Genomic DNA, 21,489 nt, shown 5'->3' with positions numbered 1-21,489 from the left:
TCCTCCAACAACCCCTCAACCCAAAATAATTTTTGGATTTTACACTTGTGGTTGTGAGTGAACTTCTCATCACAGTGATAACATATGCCCTTGTCTCTCATTTCTCATGCCTCTGCAGGAGTCAGCTTCCTTATGGTTGGAATGGGCTTGGAAGAGTGCCTACTACCACACCCTTGGTGTGGCTTTCTAAACTCCACCTTCTTCTTCACATTCATCTCTTCTTCATGAATTTTGGCAAGACTAAATACTTCAGGCAATGTAGTTGACTGAAGTTTTTGGACATCGAGCTGAATTTCCTCCTTTAATAGACTAAAATAAAGATTGATCAAATAACCTTCAGACAACCCCCTAACTCGATCGGAGAGGCTATGAAATTCCTTCTGATATTCAAGTATAGTGGTGGATTGAATGAGTTTAGAAATCTTGCCTGAAAAGACTTCACTTCTACTTGGCGCAATCCTCACATCCAATGCCTCCATGAATTTGTCCAAGCTGCTACTTACTACTCTTAAGGCTTCCCCCTCTACATTTAAGGAGGTGATGGTGAGCCATTGTTCATGTGGTACTAGTTGGTAGGAGAAGTACTATTTTTGCTTTGAAGAGCCACCTTGTAGGATTCTTCCCATCAAATCTTAAAAAGTCGAGCTTCATTGTCCTAGTTTGAATGCCCCCAATATAACTGTATGTCTGTGTGGTACCTACTTCACCTGAATTGCCACCTCATATTGCAGAAGCATGGGTACATTCGTTTTATCCTTCTGGGTCTCTGTTGTGGGGCCTCATCTTATCCAACCTCCTAAGAATCCTGTCCAACCTTTACCCTTGTCTAGTTGTAGTTTCCCTCAACTGGTTCGAAACTTCTTTGAGTTATGTTGGATCTGGTGCAATCTAAAATCACTCACATCAGGAAATCCTTGTGGGATTAAGATATTCCCAAATTATATGGATTGAGATATTATCATATTTTGTGGAATTGATTGAGATATTCTCATATTTGTGGGATTGAGATATTCCCATATTTTGTGGGATTGAGAGTTTTTCCTAAAAGAAATAAAAATCCAAAATGATTAGGACTCTTGGATCTATATCGTAGTTTTGAGATATATGTAAGATCTATAGGAAGTTTCATATTTAATATGGAATCCTAATCTTATATATATGGGATGAAAGTGCAGAGAATTGGTGTTCCTTATTTGGGTCGCTATATGGGAATGGTAGATCCTCTAGAGAGAGAGGGAACTAGAGCCTCCTGTGTATAAGATGCAATTTTCTCTTAGAGAGAAGAAAGCTTCATTTGGACAAAAACATTGTGATGATGCCTCTTTTGGACTCTAAAAAATTGATAGACTTGTTTCTTGTAGAGAAGTGGTTCCCATTGATATTTTGGGTGGTTTCCCTTTTAGTAAGATAAAGTCTCGTTTGCTCTCAAATATTTCTTCCTTGACAATGGTCTAGTTATGGAAGAGAGATGAGAGATCAACAATGGTGCCGTTTGGGAAAGCAAGTTTAAAAGGATTTGCTCAACTTGTATTTTTGTCGAGGTTTGGTCCAAAATTTTTTATTTAACTTTCATTGGTATGGTGAATTTCAGTTTGTCATGCCCGTAGATGTATCCCTTTTAGGGTAAACCATATAAATATTTGTGTTATTGTTGTATGTGTTTCATATTTTATTTCTCATACTTTATTTGCCAAAAATCAACCTACCGGGTTTAAAGCTTCTGTGCACAACAAGTAGTATCAAAGCACAACATGTTCCTCCTGGGAGACTTGGGCTTCTCTTATTCTTTCCTCCATCTGAGCAGCAAGCGTGTTGGGAGGCCCATCCACCATGGTTGGATCATGCTCTGATACCACTATGCTGTGTTCAGATTTTGAAGATTGAAATTTAAACTTGTTTTTCTTGCTTCCTTGAGCTATGTTGCTAGAACACTGTTCAAAGATGACTCAAGATAAGAAGAGATAATCTCAGAAGGGAAATTGTATCGTTAGAAAATTCAAGAAAAAACTTCAAGATGATCCTCCAATGATTCAATTTCCATATTTACAAGACTCCACATGACTCAACATGCTTCTCGGCAACTAGCTACCAACATTCCTATTTTGTAGTTAACAATACCCCGCTAAAAGCTTATGGTTACATTTATTACCACATTCCTATTTTGTAGCTAACTACACACCACTAAAGACTACTTAATTGACCACAGTCCACGTTTGCATACAATTTTTCTTTTTTTAGCCATATCACCATCGTTATATCCATATTTTACGGAAATGCCACCGACATTCTAATTGCAAGTCTAGGCCTTGCGTTGCGAACAAAAGTAGAGTGGAACCTCAAATATTACTGGTCTTTGCACTGCTCATATCTTGATATCTTAATCTGAAAAATTGAAGAACAAAAAGGATCTAAGCCTCTAAAAGTCATGTATATCGGAGCTCAATATTTAAACCATCAAGTTTTAAGTGCTTACATATTTGTAAGATTTCTAAAAGTTTTAGGGCTTCACATTTCATAAGTGATGGGGCAATATAAAGCGAGTTTTATCGAAATAAAAATCGCTTCTTGACTATTTAACACTTTACTCTTTTCAATTGTTCCTACTCAAATTCACGTGTATTTTGATAGGCATTTTCAAAATAAATAAAAATATACAAGTAAATATTAAATATTAAATATCTTAATGCATTTTGAGAAACCTCCCCGATATAAAATTTTGGATTATAATGATGGTTTTCAAAACCAAGTCAACCAAGAATTGCATCTTTGAGCATGGTCGAAGTGCGATTTTATTTTCTCTTCATAAAGCATACGACTAGGGGAGGCAATGGGTCAGGTTCGGTTGGACCTGGAACTAGACCCGAATAGTATTCGGGTTTAGATTTTGGACCCGGACCCAACCCATTATGTCTAAAAGTTGAACCCATACCTATTCCCGTCGGGTCTGGTTGGGTCCATTGCCACCGTCACTATGAGCTTCATTATTTTTGCTATTTTTTACTATTATATAAATATATTATTGGCAACAAAGTCACAATCACCTGCCATTAAATTTCAAGTCGTCTGATTTGTTATTTAATAGCTAAAGATGACTACAAATTCTTATTGCATCCGATCCTTTATACACCCAAACAAATAGGCCTTGAAGTAGTTTATCTCCAATAGTTTACGGGTACGGGCTGGGTCTAAGTGGACCTGGACCCAGACCAGAATAGTGTTCAGGTCCAGGTTTTGGACCCGGACTCGACCTGTCAGGTCCAAATGTTGGACCCATACTTGGACTCCTGTCGGGTATCACCGGTGAGTCCTACGTCGGGTTCGGGTCATAGTTAGCAAATCTTCGTTTAAAACATGATTGTTTTCAAACAAATCAGTTAAAAACTCCTAGTTTTTCAAAGAATCTGCAAAAAATCATGTTTTTTTAATCGAACCGATATAAATCCGTATTTGATCTTTTTATAAAAGAGCTTTTCAAAAATACTTGTTCCTTATAACTTTATTTCTTCATTAACATAATATTATTGAATTTTAGTTTAAAGATAATATTAACAATGAGAGCAATAAAAATTTCACCATTGAGTTCCCTTAAAAAAATGTACGAAAATATACAAACAATATATTCTCCAAAAAAAGTAATGAAAACAATCGTATATCTCAAGAGAGTAATGATCTTATGAGACTCTCCTACACCCATGTGTGTAGGACCCCAAATGATCACTATTAAAGTTGGCACAGATATTTAGAAAAGTTATCACATGAGTATGAGACTTGACTCTTCTAGAGATCTGTGTCAAATTTAATGGTGATCCTTTGAGGTCCTACACATATGGGTATGGGAGGGTCTCATAGGATCATTACTCATCTCAAATAATAGGTACAATTAGAAGAAAAGTAACCCAAATTTTTTTTTATTTTTTCTTATTTTTAACCTATAGTGTCCTTATAAAGAGCAAGAGAGAGATTCAAGGATACAAAAGATTTAGTTAGCTAGAAATTCAATACAAGATTTGAATTTGTTTAAGCATTTTGTTTTGTTTTTTTATGCATAGACAAGTTTAACTAATTTTATATTTTATCTTCTATCTCATTACTGTATACAACATAGCATTTTGGATGGACCACTATTTTACATATTTGGTCTTTGAGTTTTCTTTTAATTAATTGTAATCCCTTATCGAATGTGTTTATTTATTTTTCTTTGAAAAATAATCCTATATCTTGGTTCACAGTTCTTGTTATTTGCTTATTAGTTCTTGTGTTTAGTATTGTTGTTGTTATTTCTTTTTATGGTCCTAATAAATTTACGATATGTTTTACATTGTGACAACAGAGTAAGCATTGTTATTGGAGTTATTGAAAGTTTCAACAAAAATATATCAAGTATTACTCTAATATCACTAGTAAGGCTATAAAATTAGTATTTAACAGCTTTAATATATTTGTACAATAGCTGCAAATTATAATCATATATTGTGTCATCACTACATATTTAATTTTTTTTATTATATTTTTTGAACCAAATCTGAAATATTCGTATTTCTATAATGTACCTTATTTTTTTGGACATCTGTATTTTTTAGCTGATTTTTTGTCCAAATTTTAAAAATAAAATCGATTTATTATCGATATTTTTTGATCCGCCGAAATTGTATTGTTACCCGAGGATCAATTGCCAACGCTACATACGCCTCATATATAAAACGGCATCCTGTTTTTTCGTGGGCAAGACGTTATTTCATTAGCTGAAACCCAGTGGAGGGTATTTTAGTCATTACAACAAAAGCAGTTAAACTTGTGTAACGTTCTGGTGGTGGGTGGGCCATCTCAGGCGTTATTTTTAGATAATGCAACACTCTCTCTCATCTGGAATTGTCCCTTTCTCTCTCTACAATACTGTAATTTTCTCTCTCTAATTTTCTTTTTCGCTCTCTACAAAAACTCATTCTCTCTCTGCAATTCTCTTTTGGTCCTTTTGCCATTAAAAGCCCCGCGGTCAAACGATGCTCCTCTTCGTCAAACATCTTCTCATCTCCTTTTTTCCCAAAACCCACACCCCAACTTTACAAAAAAAACACAAAAAAACACGACTTTCTCTTTCCTCCACTCTCTATCTCTCTCTAAAAAACGCAAAATTCTGTTCATTTCTCTGCAAAAAAAAGAGCCGAAATCTTAACGGAAAAATTCTGTTCATTTCTCTGCAAAAAAAGAGCCGAAAGCTTAACGTTGTGCTCTTTTCGTTGCTGCTATCATATTTTCATGGTAGTGGTGATGGAAGAGTTTAGGGTTCTGTTGTTTTGTTACATTATCTCCTCTTAATTCACACTGTTTTTTCAAATTGACATCAATTTTGAAGCTCTATTAATGGCGGGTGTTGGTGAAAATGGCGCTTCGGCTTCGTCTAATGCAGACTGGAGCGCACCAGCTCCGAGTCCGAGGTCTTTTATCTCTACATTTTTTGGAGGAGACGATTCCTCATCTGGGAAGCCTTTCCTGCTCGGTCTAGAGAGGGAAAAGGGCGAGAGAGAGAGCTTTGATGGTGGATTCTGGCAGAGATCTGGTTTCTCTGGCATGGGGTTCCGGAAAGAGTCTAGTTTTTCGGGCGGAGTTGATGGAAAAGGGAACGATAGGGAAAAGGGAGGGAGTCTCATTGAGAGGAGAGGGAATGGAGGGGTCCCAAGAATTAATGTGGCGAGGTTCAGATCGCTTAGCCCTCTGTCTTCTCCTGCTGTTCAGTCTCCTTACCTTACAATTCCTCCGGGTCTTAGCCCCACCACCTTGCTTGATTCTCCGGTACTTCTCTCGAATTCAAAGGTAGGGACCACTCTCTCTATTAACTCCTGTTTGGAGGGAAAAGATTATCCATTCTATTCACTTGCTGGCTCGTTCTATTTATTGGTGCACAATTATTGATATTGTTAATGTACCTGATATTGTTAATGTACCTGTCTCTCTTTATGCATATATTTATCTCTCTGCGTGCGATATTACTCATGCAGCTCTCTCTCTCTGTAGATACATATAGATATCTATCTATCTATGCATGCTTGTATCTCTGTTTCTCTTTGTAGAGAATTATAGATTATCTCTTTGTGGAGAATTATAGATTTATTGTTTATCTCTCTCTAGCTTGCAATGTTGATTAGTACAGCATTACTGATATTTTTCATGCAGCTCTCTCCTCTCTCTCTTCTTTCTTCCATGTTGAATAGTAATGTATTTACTGGTACGGCGTTACTGATATTGCTCATGTAGCTCTCTCCTGCTCTCCTGCTCCTCCATCCCCTGTGTATTTATCTATTATCTAGTTGTGTCTCCGCTGATTTACAAATATTTTTCACGTTACTAGCTCTCACTGTGTGTGTGTGTGCCCACCTATCTCTGTAGAGCATGTATGCATGTATATTTGTTTTCGGTACTGACCCTAAATAGTTAGGATAAGGCTTTGCTGACGATGATGTCTATGTGTCTTCTATCTGTTTGTGCAGAGTGCAGACCGGGTTCATATAATTAGCTTGCTTGGTGTTTGGTGTTCTGAGATTGTGGTGCTTATCTGATTAGACAGAATGCATGTTAGGATGGATTTAGTTAGTATGATGCATTTGTTTGTTTTGTCTTAATTCTTATGGTATCCCAATGTACTTGGGATGGACTGAGATCGGTCATTGGATTATAGAGTTTTAAATTACTCATGGTTTTTCCCTCCTAGATTCCTGGGCATTCCATGATATCTCATATTTGATTTTAGATGAAGTTCAATGTATAACATGAGACTTATTTTGGCTTACATTTAAGAATCGTTGTCCGTGTTTATGTGTAGAGCATAGAGACTAATTTTAGCTTGCAATTTGGAAGGGTGTTTATCTGAACTGCACTGATTGCTCTTAGTTGCATCCCATCTATTTTTCAGTGCTTATATCATTTTTTTTTGTTGGAAATGAGATTCTTTTGTGCACAATGTGGTTAGTTCAGCTAAAACCCTATCTTTAACACAAGCTATAATTGTGAAGGATTATAACATGCTCAGGAATCCATATGGGATATGCTTGTCACTCTTGTTATATTAATGAATTAAATGGTGATGCTATTCATCATCTACTTCATCTTAAAACATTGCTTAAGTCATTTGCCATAAATAACTCTACATACTAAGATTGTTTCGGCTTTCTCTTTCGTTACATTTAGTTTTAAAATCTTTTATTACATGCTAACGCTTCTCTTTGCTCAAACTTACTATTTTTATCTGGTAATGTTTCACAGTATGTGGTTGTCCGGTCCTTTATCAAATTAGTTAATTTTGGTACTAGGAAAGTATGCGCAACTTTATTATGATTTTTGTTTGATGAAATGTGATATGAAATTGTTTCTGCATATGGATTAGTTGAGATGTTCTGTTGTAAGTTTTATGAAAGCAGCTTTTCACATAAATACGAAATAACCTGCTGCCTTTTTATTGTACTATATTCTTAAGGATGCTAATTGGCTAAAATTCTGGAAACTAGCTTTCTGCTTTAGAATTGCAGTTTAAGGAATTTTGTTTTCTCAGATTTATGGCCATATGCACTTCTTTATAATATCAAATTTATGACCATATGCACTGATTCCCTGTCTACCTCTTCAATAAGTGTTAATGGTATTCTTAATTGTTTTATGCCATAAATACCCAGATACCTTCTGTGTATGAAATATGGCAATGCACCTCGACCACATATTTTTGATGAAACTGATCTTGCTCTCTCTCTATGTGTGTGTGTGTGTGTTGTGTGTGCCTGCATGTGATCTCGCATTTGTGTTCATGCCTGTGTTCACGTTTGTTTTTCCCATTTGATGATGAATCATGATTTCAGGCTCAACCTTCCCCAACAACTGGAACTTTTCCATTTCCACCTCTCAGTCAAAATAGTTCAGAATCAGTTGCAGCTGCGTCTGATGCAAATAGGGACGAAGATATTGATGACTTTGATCCTTCCTCATTTGTTTTCAAGCCTCATGTAGATTCAGTCTCGGTGTCTTTCTTGCAAGATGCAATCAACCAGGTAATTATTGGCTGGCAGTTTGCTTGCAGCTGAGAATGGTTACATACACGTGGTATTCCTAAAACTCCATGTAATTCCTGGCTTACAATTAATAACTGCATAATTTTCTCTGGGGTTATGATTATGCAACCATCTTTTTACACTGTCCCAATTGTTTTAAATGAGTGGCAGCCTGTTGGTCTGGCATTAAGTTTTTATCTTTGCTGATAATTTTGTAGGATACTATTTTAACCAATATAATTCATTGGAATCTCATTGCATTGCATCTATTTTAGAGATTCGAGGGAGAAACTGGGCATGTTCAATGCTTGCTAATTTATTTTACGAGTAGTATCTGGTTGTTTAATGTTTTGGAGGTACATATGATTGTAATTTTCACAAGAATCGGGCATTGTCTAGATGGATGCGCTCTGGCGTTGTCTTGATGGATGTGCTTTTGGGATTTGGTTAACAAAGTTGAACAAGTTGAAGGTGTTTGGTTGGATATGCTTTTCGTTTGACCTGATGCTTCACGTGATTTGACCTAGTTTTAGCCTGTATTTGCATGACCTCAGCTTTATGGAGTATATTTTCAAATAATAACCTTTAAAACAGTGCTCAAGACCTTGTTTTGAGATTTTCTGGCTCATCAAAGTCGACGGGACTCACAGGGTCCCCATGTTTTATTATGAGCAGGTTTAAGTGAGATTTCAGTTTTTAAATGTTATTACCAAAATATACTGTGGGTCTTGTGGTATGTATTGGCCCATTTAGTCTTGGTCTCAATTTTGAATCCTGCAGTTGGCACAAAACTCTTTTCTAAAATTGAAAAACTGAGGTGAATGAACTTGGTTTTGATTATGACTAAGTTCAAGTTTTCGAAAACTGCTTTAAAGATAGCGTATCATCCTGAACTTTAGACATATTGACTATCAAATGACTACAATATCGCAGAAAAAGGATTTTTGGGTGAGGCATTGTTGGGAAGAAACATATATCATAAAGGAATTTCTTGAGGCTTATGGGGCTTCGGTGAGCAGCCTACTAATTGGTTCTCTAAGTTTCCTGATAACGTGCTGATGCTACGGGGTGCAATGTTACTTAAAGAATGTTCAAGAACATGAATTTCTTCAAATGGTTATTTTTTATAAAATTTGATGCCTTTGGTGGAAAGAATAGAGAAGTAGAATCTAGCTTAAAACCGATGTTGTCCATCATAAGTTTAATAATTCTGTAACTTAACTGTTAAAATATTGACCAAGAATGAGGATTTGCCGAGTGCACCAAAATACGTTGAACCAATTAGAGCATGTTTTGTAATTTGATATCTACTATGGTTCATGAAAAATGAAAATTAAGTTTATCAAGTTGCTCGGTAAACTATATGAACTTTTTAATCCAATTCAGGGGAATATGCGACCCATATCTCAGAGGTGCATAAGTTTAAGGGTATCCACAAAGAGCACTTTAGATTCTGGGACATGAGTCAATAATTGCTTATTGGGACTATAAAATTATTAGAACTCTTTGAGGGGTGAACTTTAACCAACTGCAAATATGCAGATGCCAAATTTATAAGATATGGGGTGGAGAGCAATCGAGTTCTTATCTTATTAAAAAAAGCTTGGTTCTTGTTATCATTCATCATCATCATCTAAGCCTTATCCCAACTGTTTGGGACTGCCAAATATTTTCATGCATGCCCATAAAATATTAGGATTGAGTTAACACTTGTTACAATATTATGCCTAGAAGTACAATAATCAAAGATCATGTTTATTGACGCAGCTGAAAGAAACATCAAATGCCTGAATGGCCTTCTTAATGAAAGACTGGTCTATATTATCACATAGGATCTCTCTCAGCAATCATGTATAGCTGCTGTACAAGAAATTCTGATCATAAGTTTTGCACCTTGGATGAAATATCTGTTTAAAGATTGATGGAGTTGAAAGCAATGACCAAACATCACTTTATGTACTTTCAGCTGTTGTGATCTTTATTTATCTTTAAACTCATGCGTCGTGGTAAGCAAGGAGATAAAAAGATCTGACAGAGATTTTATTTGGAAAAATATGTTCTTCATTTATGAAGGTTTTCCAATCGTTGTCGAGCTAGATGAAACAAGTGATTTACAACATGCTTACTTATGAGGCAAATTATGTAGCATAAAAGATTGCATCAGCTGTGGGGAGAGTTTTAGGGATGTTGTGTTACATTTTTTCATTCTCGCCTTTTTTTTTTTTTTCTTTTTACTTTTTTTTTTTTATGTGGCTTTGCGGTTGTTGTCTATCTAAAAGGGAAAAAATGATCTGTATGGTGGGTCTCTATGTTTCCTGTACAGTAATTTATAATATTGTGAGGTGTACTTGTAAGGTCATCCCTCAAAGTTGTCTACAGAACACCTTAATGAATAGATTACTGGTTGATCATCTCCCTCGGGGTTCCTCAGGGTTACCTTCATTTAGAAGGTCCCATTGGATTGTCATAAGCATTACGCTGATATTTTGAGGTTCTATCTCATGTGCATGATAGATTTTTCTATTATCATTATTTTCCTCTTATCTTGATTGCTTAATGTATGATTATATCGATGTACGAGTGACACAAACAACATACTGATGACGTGTTCATTCTCTGGCTTTGTGATGTTCAAAGGGGCTTTTCCTTCTAATGTTCCCATCATTACTACTGTTGATATGTAGGCTAGTAATGGTAACCTGCTTAGTTCTTTATTGTATTGCACTGAGTATAAGTATCATTGATATTGCCTCCTTGTCATCCAGGCCTCTGTCGACTCAAATCAGGCTCAACCTGTGGCAGGGTCTGAAACCCATTGTCAGAGTCAATCTCATGGACAACCACAAGCGGAAAATGAATATCAGGCAGCTTTTGTAAAATCAACACTGCTGAGCAATAGCACAAGTGACCCTGTGCCTCATCCTGAAGCTCCCAACATTAGGGTTGAAGAAACCAACTGCATTTCCCTTCAAGGTGGGCCTCCTCCTGGTGTGCCTGTTGAACAAGTTCCTGAGCACCATCATCAACAAATTGTAGAGGATTTTGGGGGGCAGCAAATTTTTGAAGGAGATTCGAAAGCAGCATTTCCTGCCACCATGGCAGGAAGGCCATCAGAAGATGGATACAATTGGAGAAAATATGGACAGAAACAGGTTAAAGGTAGCGAGTATCCTCGAAGCTATTACAAATGTACTCACCCCAATTGTCAGGTAAAGAAAAAGGTGGAACGTTCCCATGATGGTCAGATCACTGAAATCATTTACAAGGGATCCCATAATCACCCAAAACCTCAGCCAAATCGTCGCTCAGCTGTTGGATTAGGGTTTCCAGGTAGTGAGTTTTCAGATAGACCTGAACAAGCCCAAGGTTCTCTTGTCAAAGTTGAAGGGGGCTCAGTATGGAGGAGCTTTCTGGGGTCTGTTAAAGACAAGGGGGGCACAGAGTGGAGGGGAGATGGCCTTGAGAGGACTTCTTCTGCCTCTGTTGTAACTGATATTTCAGACCCATCTTCGACTGCTCAAGCGAAACAGTTTTGTAACCTTGATTCTACGGATACTCCTGAGCTTTCATCAACGTTACCCAGCGATGATGAAGACAGGGCTACCCAAGGAAGTGTATCTCATGGAGACGATGCTGATGAAGAGGACTCTGAGTCTAAGCGAAGGTAAAATTCATTTTTGGGATAGTCCTATCCTCTTATTGAAGGACAAAGTCTAACTAGGGTGAGTGTGTTTGGTGGAAGAAGCAGCTGCCTTTTCCACAAGCTTTGGAAGCCGTGGCTTATGGGGTGGTATGGATGCTGTGGCTTCTCCATTTCAACGCTGTATTGGAAGCTGTGGGAAGCCACAGCTTCCAAAACAGCATAGCACTTTCCATTAATAAACACAGAGTGCTACAGTAGCTGGAAGCCACTGCTAATTGAAGCTGCGGCTTCCAGTTATCAAAAACTTCTTGGCTTTGAAATAATCTAAGTTAGCCTCTTCTTGAAAGTTCCTTAGTTTCGCAACCTCCAAGTAGTTGGCCCTTTCAATCTTCATCAGTAGTTAGTCAAGTGGAGCCTTCATAACACTTTTTACTCCTATCTTTCTCAATTCATTGATCGACGGCCGCCCTCTACCCGGCTGGTAGAGTTCTCATCCTTTTGTTCCCTCACCGAATCAGGATTGCAAGCGGTTCATGCGAGCTGTATGGAATAAGTGGATTCAATGGAGATGGTTACGATATCACAGATGTGGATTGCCTTTCGTACGAGAATTGGTGGATGGGAGGGGGCTTTTTGTACATGACTATGTTGAATGAGAAACGGGGATCATAGCAGTTGTGCAACCATGGAATAGCGAAGCTTGTGAACTTAATGGAACGGTCTCGTTAGAGTCAAATCCGCGCAAGGAGATTCTTTTTCCCTTGCCGGAAGCCAAGATCCCTCGACGAGGTAGGTAGATACTACGGATCCTCTGATTCCCTGCTTCTTTGAGAGTCTATCCAGTGGTCCGCGACCAACTAAAAGACCGTGAAAGAAGCCGCCTGGAGCCCCGATCATGAGAGTTTTGGTCGCGAGTAGGCAGACGTGGTTGTCCTTGTCACTCTGCTCGAATGCCCTATGAATTTTGAATTCATAAATCAATTGGTGGAGCGGAATCAAATTGATACACAACTAATTAGTATCAATTCTTTTCAATTCAAATTACATTGATTCAATAATCAATTCATATTCAAATGAAATTAATCATAATTATAACAACGACTCTGTGTATATGTAAACCCCAAACAAGAATTATTACACACCTAGTCAGGTATTTTATTTACACCTCCTTATAGGGAACCGTCTGTTCCAACTTTGAATCAATCAAATTACGGGAAGCTTCGTAAAGTGCCTCTTTAGGAGTTAAATTTCCATTTTTCCATATCTCTAGAAAAAATATCTCTTGTTTTTCATTCTCATTTCCATAACATTGAATACTATAATTCGCATTTCGAACAGGCATGGATACAACATCTATAGGATAACTTGCATCTTGATTGGTGGTTCTTGTACGATATCCGCGATTTCTCTCGATTTCTAATCCAATACAAAAATTAATTGGTTCTGTGATACTATATATGCTGTGTAGTATCCACTATTTTCACAGAAGGTGGTGAGATTTATCTTGAGCAGTTACATATTTAGGACCCCTAACACAGATAAATGCATCATGAGTTCCGTACAGATCTCTTCTAAATATAATTTCTTTCAAATTCATTAAAATTTTATGTACTGATACCTCAATACTTACTATTGTAGAATATTCATGTGGTACCCTCTCAGATTTTGCACATGTGATACATGTTCCTTCTATTTCTCCAAGTAAAGACCTTCGCATCACGATACCTATCGTATCAGCTTGACCTTTCATAAGCTCATGCCCTTAATGTTCTGGATACATTTACATGGAAGAGAGAATCTTTTACTGATATGCATGGACTGGAAAACATAACATTGCCCTGCATTTATGCCGATTACAGGAAGAAGGACAGTCTTCTGATTGAAACCAACTTGGGCTCCAGGGCTGTACGTGAACCAAGAGTAGTTGTGCAAACGACTAGTGAAGTTGATATTCTTGATGATGGATATCGCTGGCGCAAATACGGGCAGAAAGTTGTTAAAGGAAATCCAAATCCAAGGTAAGTGAATATAAATGGCATCCTTTGTACATAAACATGGTGAGATTTTCATTTAAAAATACCTCTGGCAAGATTATTTTCTTTTCTCAGATCCTGTGTGAGCATGAGCGTTATTTGAAATTCATTTAATTTTGCATGATATCTACATTTTAGGAAGTTTATCCACACTAATGGAAATATGTAGAAAGGCATTTCATGTTTAGATATTGAGATGAGTCTATAAATGATGATGCTTCTATTAGGATCTAGCGTGGTTTATCAGGAGTTCACCTGGGCAGAACGCAGAACTTATGTTTTGTAAATTATTCTATGCATGTTCCTGATTGTTGATGAACATAAGGAAGAAATGAGCAGAACTACTTGTCCCGCTGCTAAATTTTTGTTTCTTAATGGGTGGCTTGGTCACTATGGAGGGGATAAATTTATTCTCTCAAGGACCCTCATGGAGACCTATTTTTTTTCTTTATTGCAAAAATCTAAGGGACTTATTGACTTTATTGGCTAGACGCATTACTAAAAGGGCCTGCTACAACAGATCCTAAGGAATCTGATCTCAATGGAATATTAAGTAGTTCTGTATAGTTCCCAGATCTAATGGCAGATTCATCCCCTACATGAACATGGGATTAGTTCAGTTGTCAAAAAATGAATGGAGAAAACATGGGCATTGACTTACTGGCCCATACCTGGTGGGGCATGAGGGAACATGGGCATTGACTCACTGGTCCATTCCCTGGTGGGGCGTGCATTATTGATGGGTAACACTGATTAGGATCTAAACTTGCAACATATATTTTAATCCTCTCCTTACATTATGTTGTGGCTTAATCACTAATGAAAGCAGTTAATTTCTGTGATTTTATGTATCACAACTAATGCACCTATATCCCTCTGTCAAAAATTCTTGACACGTTATTGCCTAGTCTCAAATTTTGATTAGAAAAAATTTACTCTATCTTGCTTGTACCCTCAGCCTAACTTTTGTTATGCATGATTCTACTCTTTAATAGCTTGCTATTTCTTGCTTGTGCACAATGGTCATGTATATGTATGCAGTTACTTGAGCTTGCACACATGCAGGCTATCATACACTATCTTCATATCGTATCTATATTATATAGGCAGACACCTTTTCTTTTAGCTTGAATATGACAAGGGGTTCCTATTCTCTTTGCTTTCTCGAGAATTTAATGTGCCCTTCGTTTTCATTTTTTTTTTGTTTTAATTGGCATGTCCAGGTGTTCATTTACTTCATTTAAAATGAAAACAATTTACATAAACGTGGATTGTTTTTGACTGGCACAAATGAGTATCAGCTGCTGTTTGATTGGATTTGCCTCATTGGAAATTTTATGGAGCAGCTGATGAAAATTATGCCCTTCTTTTTCTTCTTTTTGATGTCGTTTTCACTTATATTGTTGTCAAATTCATCTGCACTGCAAAATGCATTATGCAGCTGCATCAAGTGTTGTGCAGCATGTACTGCATCAAGGGACCCCACTCTCACCAGGGGTGCATCACTCACTTATGTGGGTGCATCGTATTCAAGACGATTCACCTGCTTATGGGGCCCACTGCTCTTGAGCAAAAATATGCCCACAAGCAGGGGCAATATGGTCCCCCGCCCCCAAAATGGGGGTGGAAAGGTTTTCTTTTTCTTTCCTTTTTTCTGTCTGTCTCTCTATCTCTCTCTCATTCTCTCTTTGTCTTTGTTGGGGGTGGGGGTGTTTACCCCAGCAGAACCTTTAGAACCATTTTGTCATGGTTTTAGGGGATTTAAACATCAAGATTGAAATCCATTTCTCTTCTTGACTCCAACGTTTTGTGAAAAGAATTTAGGGCTTCTTTGGGTGATCATTTGAGTGTTTTGGGTTATGTTTTGAAGATTTCTGGACGAGGATTAACCAGGTGTAACTCATGTGGTGGAGAGCTGAGACCTAGTGTATTTATTATCTTATGTATTCTATATCTCATTGAATTTTGGTATTTGGAGATTTGACTTCGGAATTTGGATGTTAATATATACCCGTGAATGGTGATCATGAAGTAATTTTGGTCATTGGATTATATGTCATGTGTCATGACCCATGACTCTTTGGAATTTTGATTTTGATTTGTTTAATTTAATGAATGGGATGGAATGGATTGCTTTTTTTACATGTTAATTCTATTAGCCTTTTAGAGAAGAATGGGGACAATAAAAATGCCTACTATTACATAACTCATACATTTATGTTTTTCTATGCATTCTTATTTTTTTATAGGCATAATTATAGCATCATCCACTGCAGGTTAATTTTTCTCTGAAATCTTATTTCTGTGCTGCAGGGAAGGGAATCTCGCTCCTCCATGATTTTTAAACTTTGGATTATCGACCCTTCCCATTAGGGATCTAGATCTTGAGTCATAGGGTATAGCAGTGTATTGTTTATAGCAATGTGGTATGGTATAGTGGTATAATACAACAGTATAATGTAATATGGCCATGTAATATAGGCGTATATATTATAGGAAAAAATTTATATAGGGTGTTGACCTTATATTGCTAGAAGTAAGGTTCGCATCAAAAACCCACCAAAAGACTTTGTTTTGACATTGGAGTTCATCTTGACCTCAACACATATGGATATAAAAAAAAATTGATATCAAGTCCGGAAGATAGTGCATCGTGTAGCTCATTATTTGGACCGTCCATTTTCAATATTTTCAAGTGTTTATAGATCTACTCGATGTACACCGTTTTTAGGGCTTTAAATTTCACAATTAGGAACTAAAACAATTTTTCAGACCATCACAAAGTTTTCCAGCACCGAAACTACATCTTATAGCATAGTTTAGAGGTGCACTTTACTTGGATTGTTTAAGGTTGATGCCTTATACAAACCACACCCCATACTATCTAGTATAGTATATGTAATATAGTTGTGTACAATAGCATATAGTATAGTATAGTATAGTAGAATATACTATAGCATATAATTATAGCAGTATATTTTTGAATAACAGTGTGGTATCATATGGGAGTATAAATATATTATATAGGATTGAGCTCCATTTTAACCAAATGGAGCTCAATCCTATATAATTTATCATTCCATCTGGATTAAATTTGGACAGAGGTCCTCCACATATTGGGATCAAGATCCCTATAGTTTAGGGTGCACGGACTGCAATACCTACCATAATAAGCTTCCTATATGTCACAATACCTCGGACTCCATCCCTATCCTGTATCTGATTTGATTCTGTTTCTTTTAAGTATTTTTATATTTTATATTTTATATTTTTTAAGTTTATTGACCACATTGGACCTAATGTGCCCACATCGGGATCACATTGTAGCCACATAGCGCATTGGTCCTGCATCCCCCATTTGATAACACAGAGTATACAATACATGTAGTAGTTTTCCATTATTGCTCTATTTATACCCTTTTCTGTGTGTGTCTTTTGGCTTGTGGGGCCTTGCTGAAGTTCTTACACAATTTTTTCTCTTGTAAGATTCTTATCATTATATTCATCTCTTTAGAGGATTTTTTTGTTGCCTCAAGCTCTAGTAGTTCGATGGGCTAGTGGGGATCTTTGTTTAGGGTGGAGGAGGTCATATTTTGGTTCTGCTGAAAACTTGCATTTGATCTAGGGGAAGTTAGTGGTGTGCACAGAAGGGGTTTTTTGGGAATGTACCTGTCAAGAAAAACATCCTTGTTTGAGAAAATTGTCAATCTGGTAGGATTATAGAACTGAGTTTTGGTTGATAGAAGTGGAGTCTACAAGGCAGGACTTAGAGAAAGTGGTCATTGGAAGGCATTAGCAGAGGTCCTGGATGGTGGAGCTGTTTAACTCACAATTACCGGGTATTAATATAAGTTTATGTATGTTACATACGTGCACTACTATTTGTATGCTACGATTAGAAATGTACATTGATGCACTTTCTACAAATGATGGTTTCTGGCTATGGATTTTAATCACCTGCTACAATGAGGGGCCATGCCATTAAACATTTATGAAACGGAGATCTTCAAAAGCAATCAAGATGTGTCATCAATCTCCTCCAAGGTAGTTGGCTGAACATCTAGCATCCCTCCGTGGTGTTTTGGTGGTTGAAAATTTTTCTCACTGCCCTCTGTAGTCTTAGTTTTTGGATTCTGTCCATCAGAAAATGAATTTTCAGTTTATTTCATCATTGTTGGGCTTTCTGACATGCTGATAGGTAATAATGGTAGGTTCACTTAGATCTGTTGTAGAAATTGGTATTTGGGGATGGGTTGATACACATGAACTGTTATTTTGGCTCATCTGCTATATTACTATATCATACAGCCAGGAGGTGCTGTTTGAGAACCAAGACTGCTATTTTGTGTGTTGCATAATTCCATTTCCATGAAATTTGGTATGAGTGCATCAAGTTTGCTGGCTTAGGAATGGGCTCATGGCCTAGGTAGTCAGGATAGTAGGGTGCCATGGCGTGGCATCTTGGGTTCATGTGGTGTCTTTGGTTCCATTTCTACCAGATCCCAAGTTGACATTAAAAAAAAAAAAAATGCTGATTTTTCTGAGTCTATGATTAGTCATGATATTTTCTATCGATCTTGTCTATCACTTTTGTGTCAATCGACTATTTCTCACTATGCACCTTCTACAGGAGCTACTACAAATGTACCAATGCTGGATGCTCAGTCAGAAAACACGTTGAAAGGGCCTCCCATGATGTCAAGTCTGTTATCACCACGTACGAGGGCAAGCACAACCATGACGTACCCGCTGCTAGGAATAGTGGAGCACACGCCAGCTCTTCTGCCCCTTCTAACACGGGCACCGCCACCTCCTCTTCACCCCCCCAAGTTCAACCACTTGCACCTCCCATAGTCCCGAAGCCTGAGCCCCAACCCCAAGACCTAGTCCCTCGTTTTGGGAGAGCACCTGAATTGAGCTCTAATTTCATGGAATCACATACTCTCCCTAGCCTTAATGGTGATATAAAGCTTGGGGTTTCAACCAGTTATGACATGAAACTTCCTCCTTTGCAAACTATGCCTTTAAGCACTTTCGGGATGGGCATGGCCCATGGCAATGTGCATCACTTTGGACCCACATTGCCCAACATTGGCCCCACACCAAACTTTGTGGGGCCGTTTCCTATCAACATGCGTAGACCTCAGAGTGTTGGTCACGGGTTTAATGGTGCAAAGCCAATGCATGTGCCCATGCCCATGCCCATGCCCATGCCTATGACCATGGGTTCTGTTCAATCTTATGGGATGCAGCCTAAAGAGACCGAGTCAAGGTTCTTGAGACCGAAGGAAGAGCCGAGAGGAGAGCCCATGTTTGAGGGGCGCTTGCCTGTTGGCCATGGGGCAAATGGGTCACCTTCTGTGTACCATAATCATCAAAATCACAATCAGACTGTGGGGAGGTTTCCTTTGTAAATATGGTCAGCGGCTTTAGGAATTTGGAGCTTTCTGGCCACTGTGTAACATTATCTTATACACAATGTTTTATATCGGCTGCAGCGAAAGAAGCAATCTGTACTTAAATCATATGTTGTAATGGATTGTTTCCTTGGTTATAGAGGTGTTGTTTTATGGGCAAGAGGGAATCCCTCATGAATTGTTTCCTTGGTTATAAAGGTGTTGTTTTATGACCAAGAGGGAATCCCTTCCGCCCCCCCTCCTCCCCCCCCCCTCTCTCTCTCTCTCTCTCTCTCTCTCTCTCTCTCTCACTCACTCTCTCACGCACACAGGAATGCTTGCAAGTGACTCCGGTCTATCAATATGCTTGATTTGGCGTCTCCAAGGAATTGGTGCTACTTAATGGTAACTTGGAGGAAGAAGGTGATCATGCAGAGAGTCTTAAGATTTTCATGATGATGCAATAAAAGGAAAATCCAGATCCTAAAACATCCTAAGCCAACTTTAGAGCCCAAATCGGGAGCCCCAACTTTAAAGTCCAAATCACGAGCCCTAAATTTTGGAGCATTCCAACTTGAGTTTTTAGGGATTCCAAAAATTGTTGTTATAGCTTTTCATTTTTTTGCTAGCCGGATTGGGCTTATTCTCTCTGCTCGATTTGGAGATATCTCTCAAATCTCACCGTTCCTCAAGGACATGGTAATCTGGTGTTTCTCCAAACATCATGACTTACAAAGTTAATTTTTTCTAGTTTGAACAATGCTTGGAAAAGACGCCCATAAATTGCTACATGATAGCTCGTTAAAAATTGGGGTTATTCCCTATATTATAACATAATAAGATACTAATCGATGGCCTTTCAAGGCCAACAGACATTGTCATTTGGGCTTAAAGTTAGCAGACATTGTCATTTGGCTTTAAAGTTAGGAGTCACAAACTGTTATTCCGAATCTGTCAGCAAGACAACCAAATACATCAAGGGGCTATTTGGGTACTTGAAAATCTATTGTTATCAATCAAATACATCAAGGGATCGTTTGGGTACCTGAAAATCTATTGTTATTCCGAATCTGCAAAACAATCAAATACATCAAGGGGCCGTTTGGGTACTTGAGAATCTATTACGTGACAATAGATTAAACGGTACCTGATAATAGATTAAACGGTACCTGAAAGTCTATTACGTGGCAATAGATTACAAGGAAATATGACATTTTCACTGTTTGGATACACTATTACTATTATGTGACAATAGATTACAAGGAAATATGATATTCATAAAAAAAAATTGAAAGAGATTGCGTGAGAAGGAAATATGACATTTCCACTGTTTGGGTATACTTTTACGTGACAATAGATTACATAAAGAAAGTTGAAAGAGATCAAAATTGAAAGAGATCACGTGAGATGGAAATATGGTATTTCCACCTTTTGGGTACACTATTAGGTGACAATATATTACAAGGAAATATGATTGAAAGAGATCACGTGAGATTTTCCAAAAAATAAAGATTTTTTGGAAAACCATTACTCTAATAGGTAAAAAATCTATTGTGAGATTTCCCCAGAAATCCATTACACACTGATAGGTGAAAAAGCTATGGTGAGATTTCCCCAAAAATCACAAAATATTACGCACTCTTATAGGTGAAAATAAAAAAATATTACGCACTCTGATAGGTGAAAAATCTATTATGAGAGTGACAGGTAATTTTGAGAAATATTTCGCGTATGTTTTTGTCTACCCTATCCTTTATTAAAAAAATCTTCTAAGCCCTCTCTCTCCATAATAACTAGGTGATTTCTCCTTTTTAATCTCGTCCCCTTATCTGAAGCCATCAGCTGTCATATAAAAACAAAAATAATAAAAATAAAAAATAATAAAAACAAAAAATAATAAAAATAAAAATCAGTAATCAATGATAATTTACACAACACAATCATAATAAAAAATTTCACACAACATAATGTAATCGCTCCCAAGCTTGTCCATGCATCCGTGTCATATAAAAACAAAAATAATAAAAATAAAAATCCTTCGTTACCTCATCTGAAGGCATCAGTGTCATATAAAAACAAAAATAATAAAAATAAAAACCAATAATCAATGATAAATTACACAACACAATCATAATAAAAATTTTTACACAACATAATCCTCATAAGAGATTACTAAAATCTCAATTAAAATAACATACCTCTTTAGTTTCCTCCAATACCTCAAAATTTTGTACTGCAATTACCACACCTTCTAGTTTACTAATCAAATTCTTCCCATTTTTTAACTCGTACCCTACAAATTTTGAATTTAGTATCATAAATTTATTGTTTATTTGATATTATATAGAGAGATATTTGAAAGACTTCTATAAAAAATAAATAAA

The 21,489-nt window shown here is 37.2% G+C and overlaps 1 protein-coding gene across 3 annotated transcripts; it reads left to right on the top strand.

Moving 5' to 3' along the window:
* Positions 1 to 4,865: 4,865 nt before the first annotated feature.
* LOC18429966 (WRKY transcription factor SUSIBA2) lies at positions 4,866 to 19,263 on the top strand. Of its 3 annotated transcripts, XR_016058508.1 has the most exons (6): positions 5,010 to 5,811; positions 7,845 to 8,033; positions 10,799 to 11,697; positions 12,195 to 12,465; positions 13,536 to 13,694; positions 18,340 to 19,263. XR_016058508.1 is itself a non-coding variant. In XM_011623520.3 (5 exons), exons 1-5 carry the CDS (start codon positions 5,362 to 5,364, stop codon positions 19,121 to 19,123), a joined length of 2,481 nt encoding a protein of 826 aa, XP_011621822.2. In that variant the 5' UTR covers positions 4,866 to 5,361; the 3' UTR covers positions 19,124 to 19,263. The 3 variants fall into 3 exon arrangements, 2 of the variants coding, with proteins under 2 accessions (XP_011621822.2, XP_088726944.1); XM_011623520.3 differs by lacking the exon at positions 12,195 to 12,465 and having other exon boundaries at positions 4,866 to 5,811; XM_088870818.1 differs by lacking the exon at positions 12,195 to 12,465 and having other exon boundaries at positions 4,866 to 5,811; positions 13,536 to 13,733.
* The last annotated feature ends 2,226 nt before the right edge of the window (positions 19,264 to 21,489 follow it).

This window comes from Amborella trichopoda, chromosome 6 (assembly GCF_054954075.1).
Source record: "Amborella trichopoda isolate Santa Cruz 75 chromosome 6, AtrichopodaSantaCruz75HAP2 v2.0, whole genome shotgun sequence".
Lineage (NCBI taxonomy): Eukaryota > Viridiplantae > Streptophyta > Magnoliopsida > Amborellales > Amborellaceae > Amborella > Amborella trichopoda.
The sequence above is the reverse complement of the archived record's forward strand: the minus strand, read 5'-3'. Positions and strand labels throughout refer to the sequence as shown.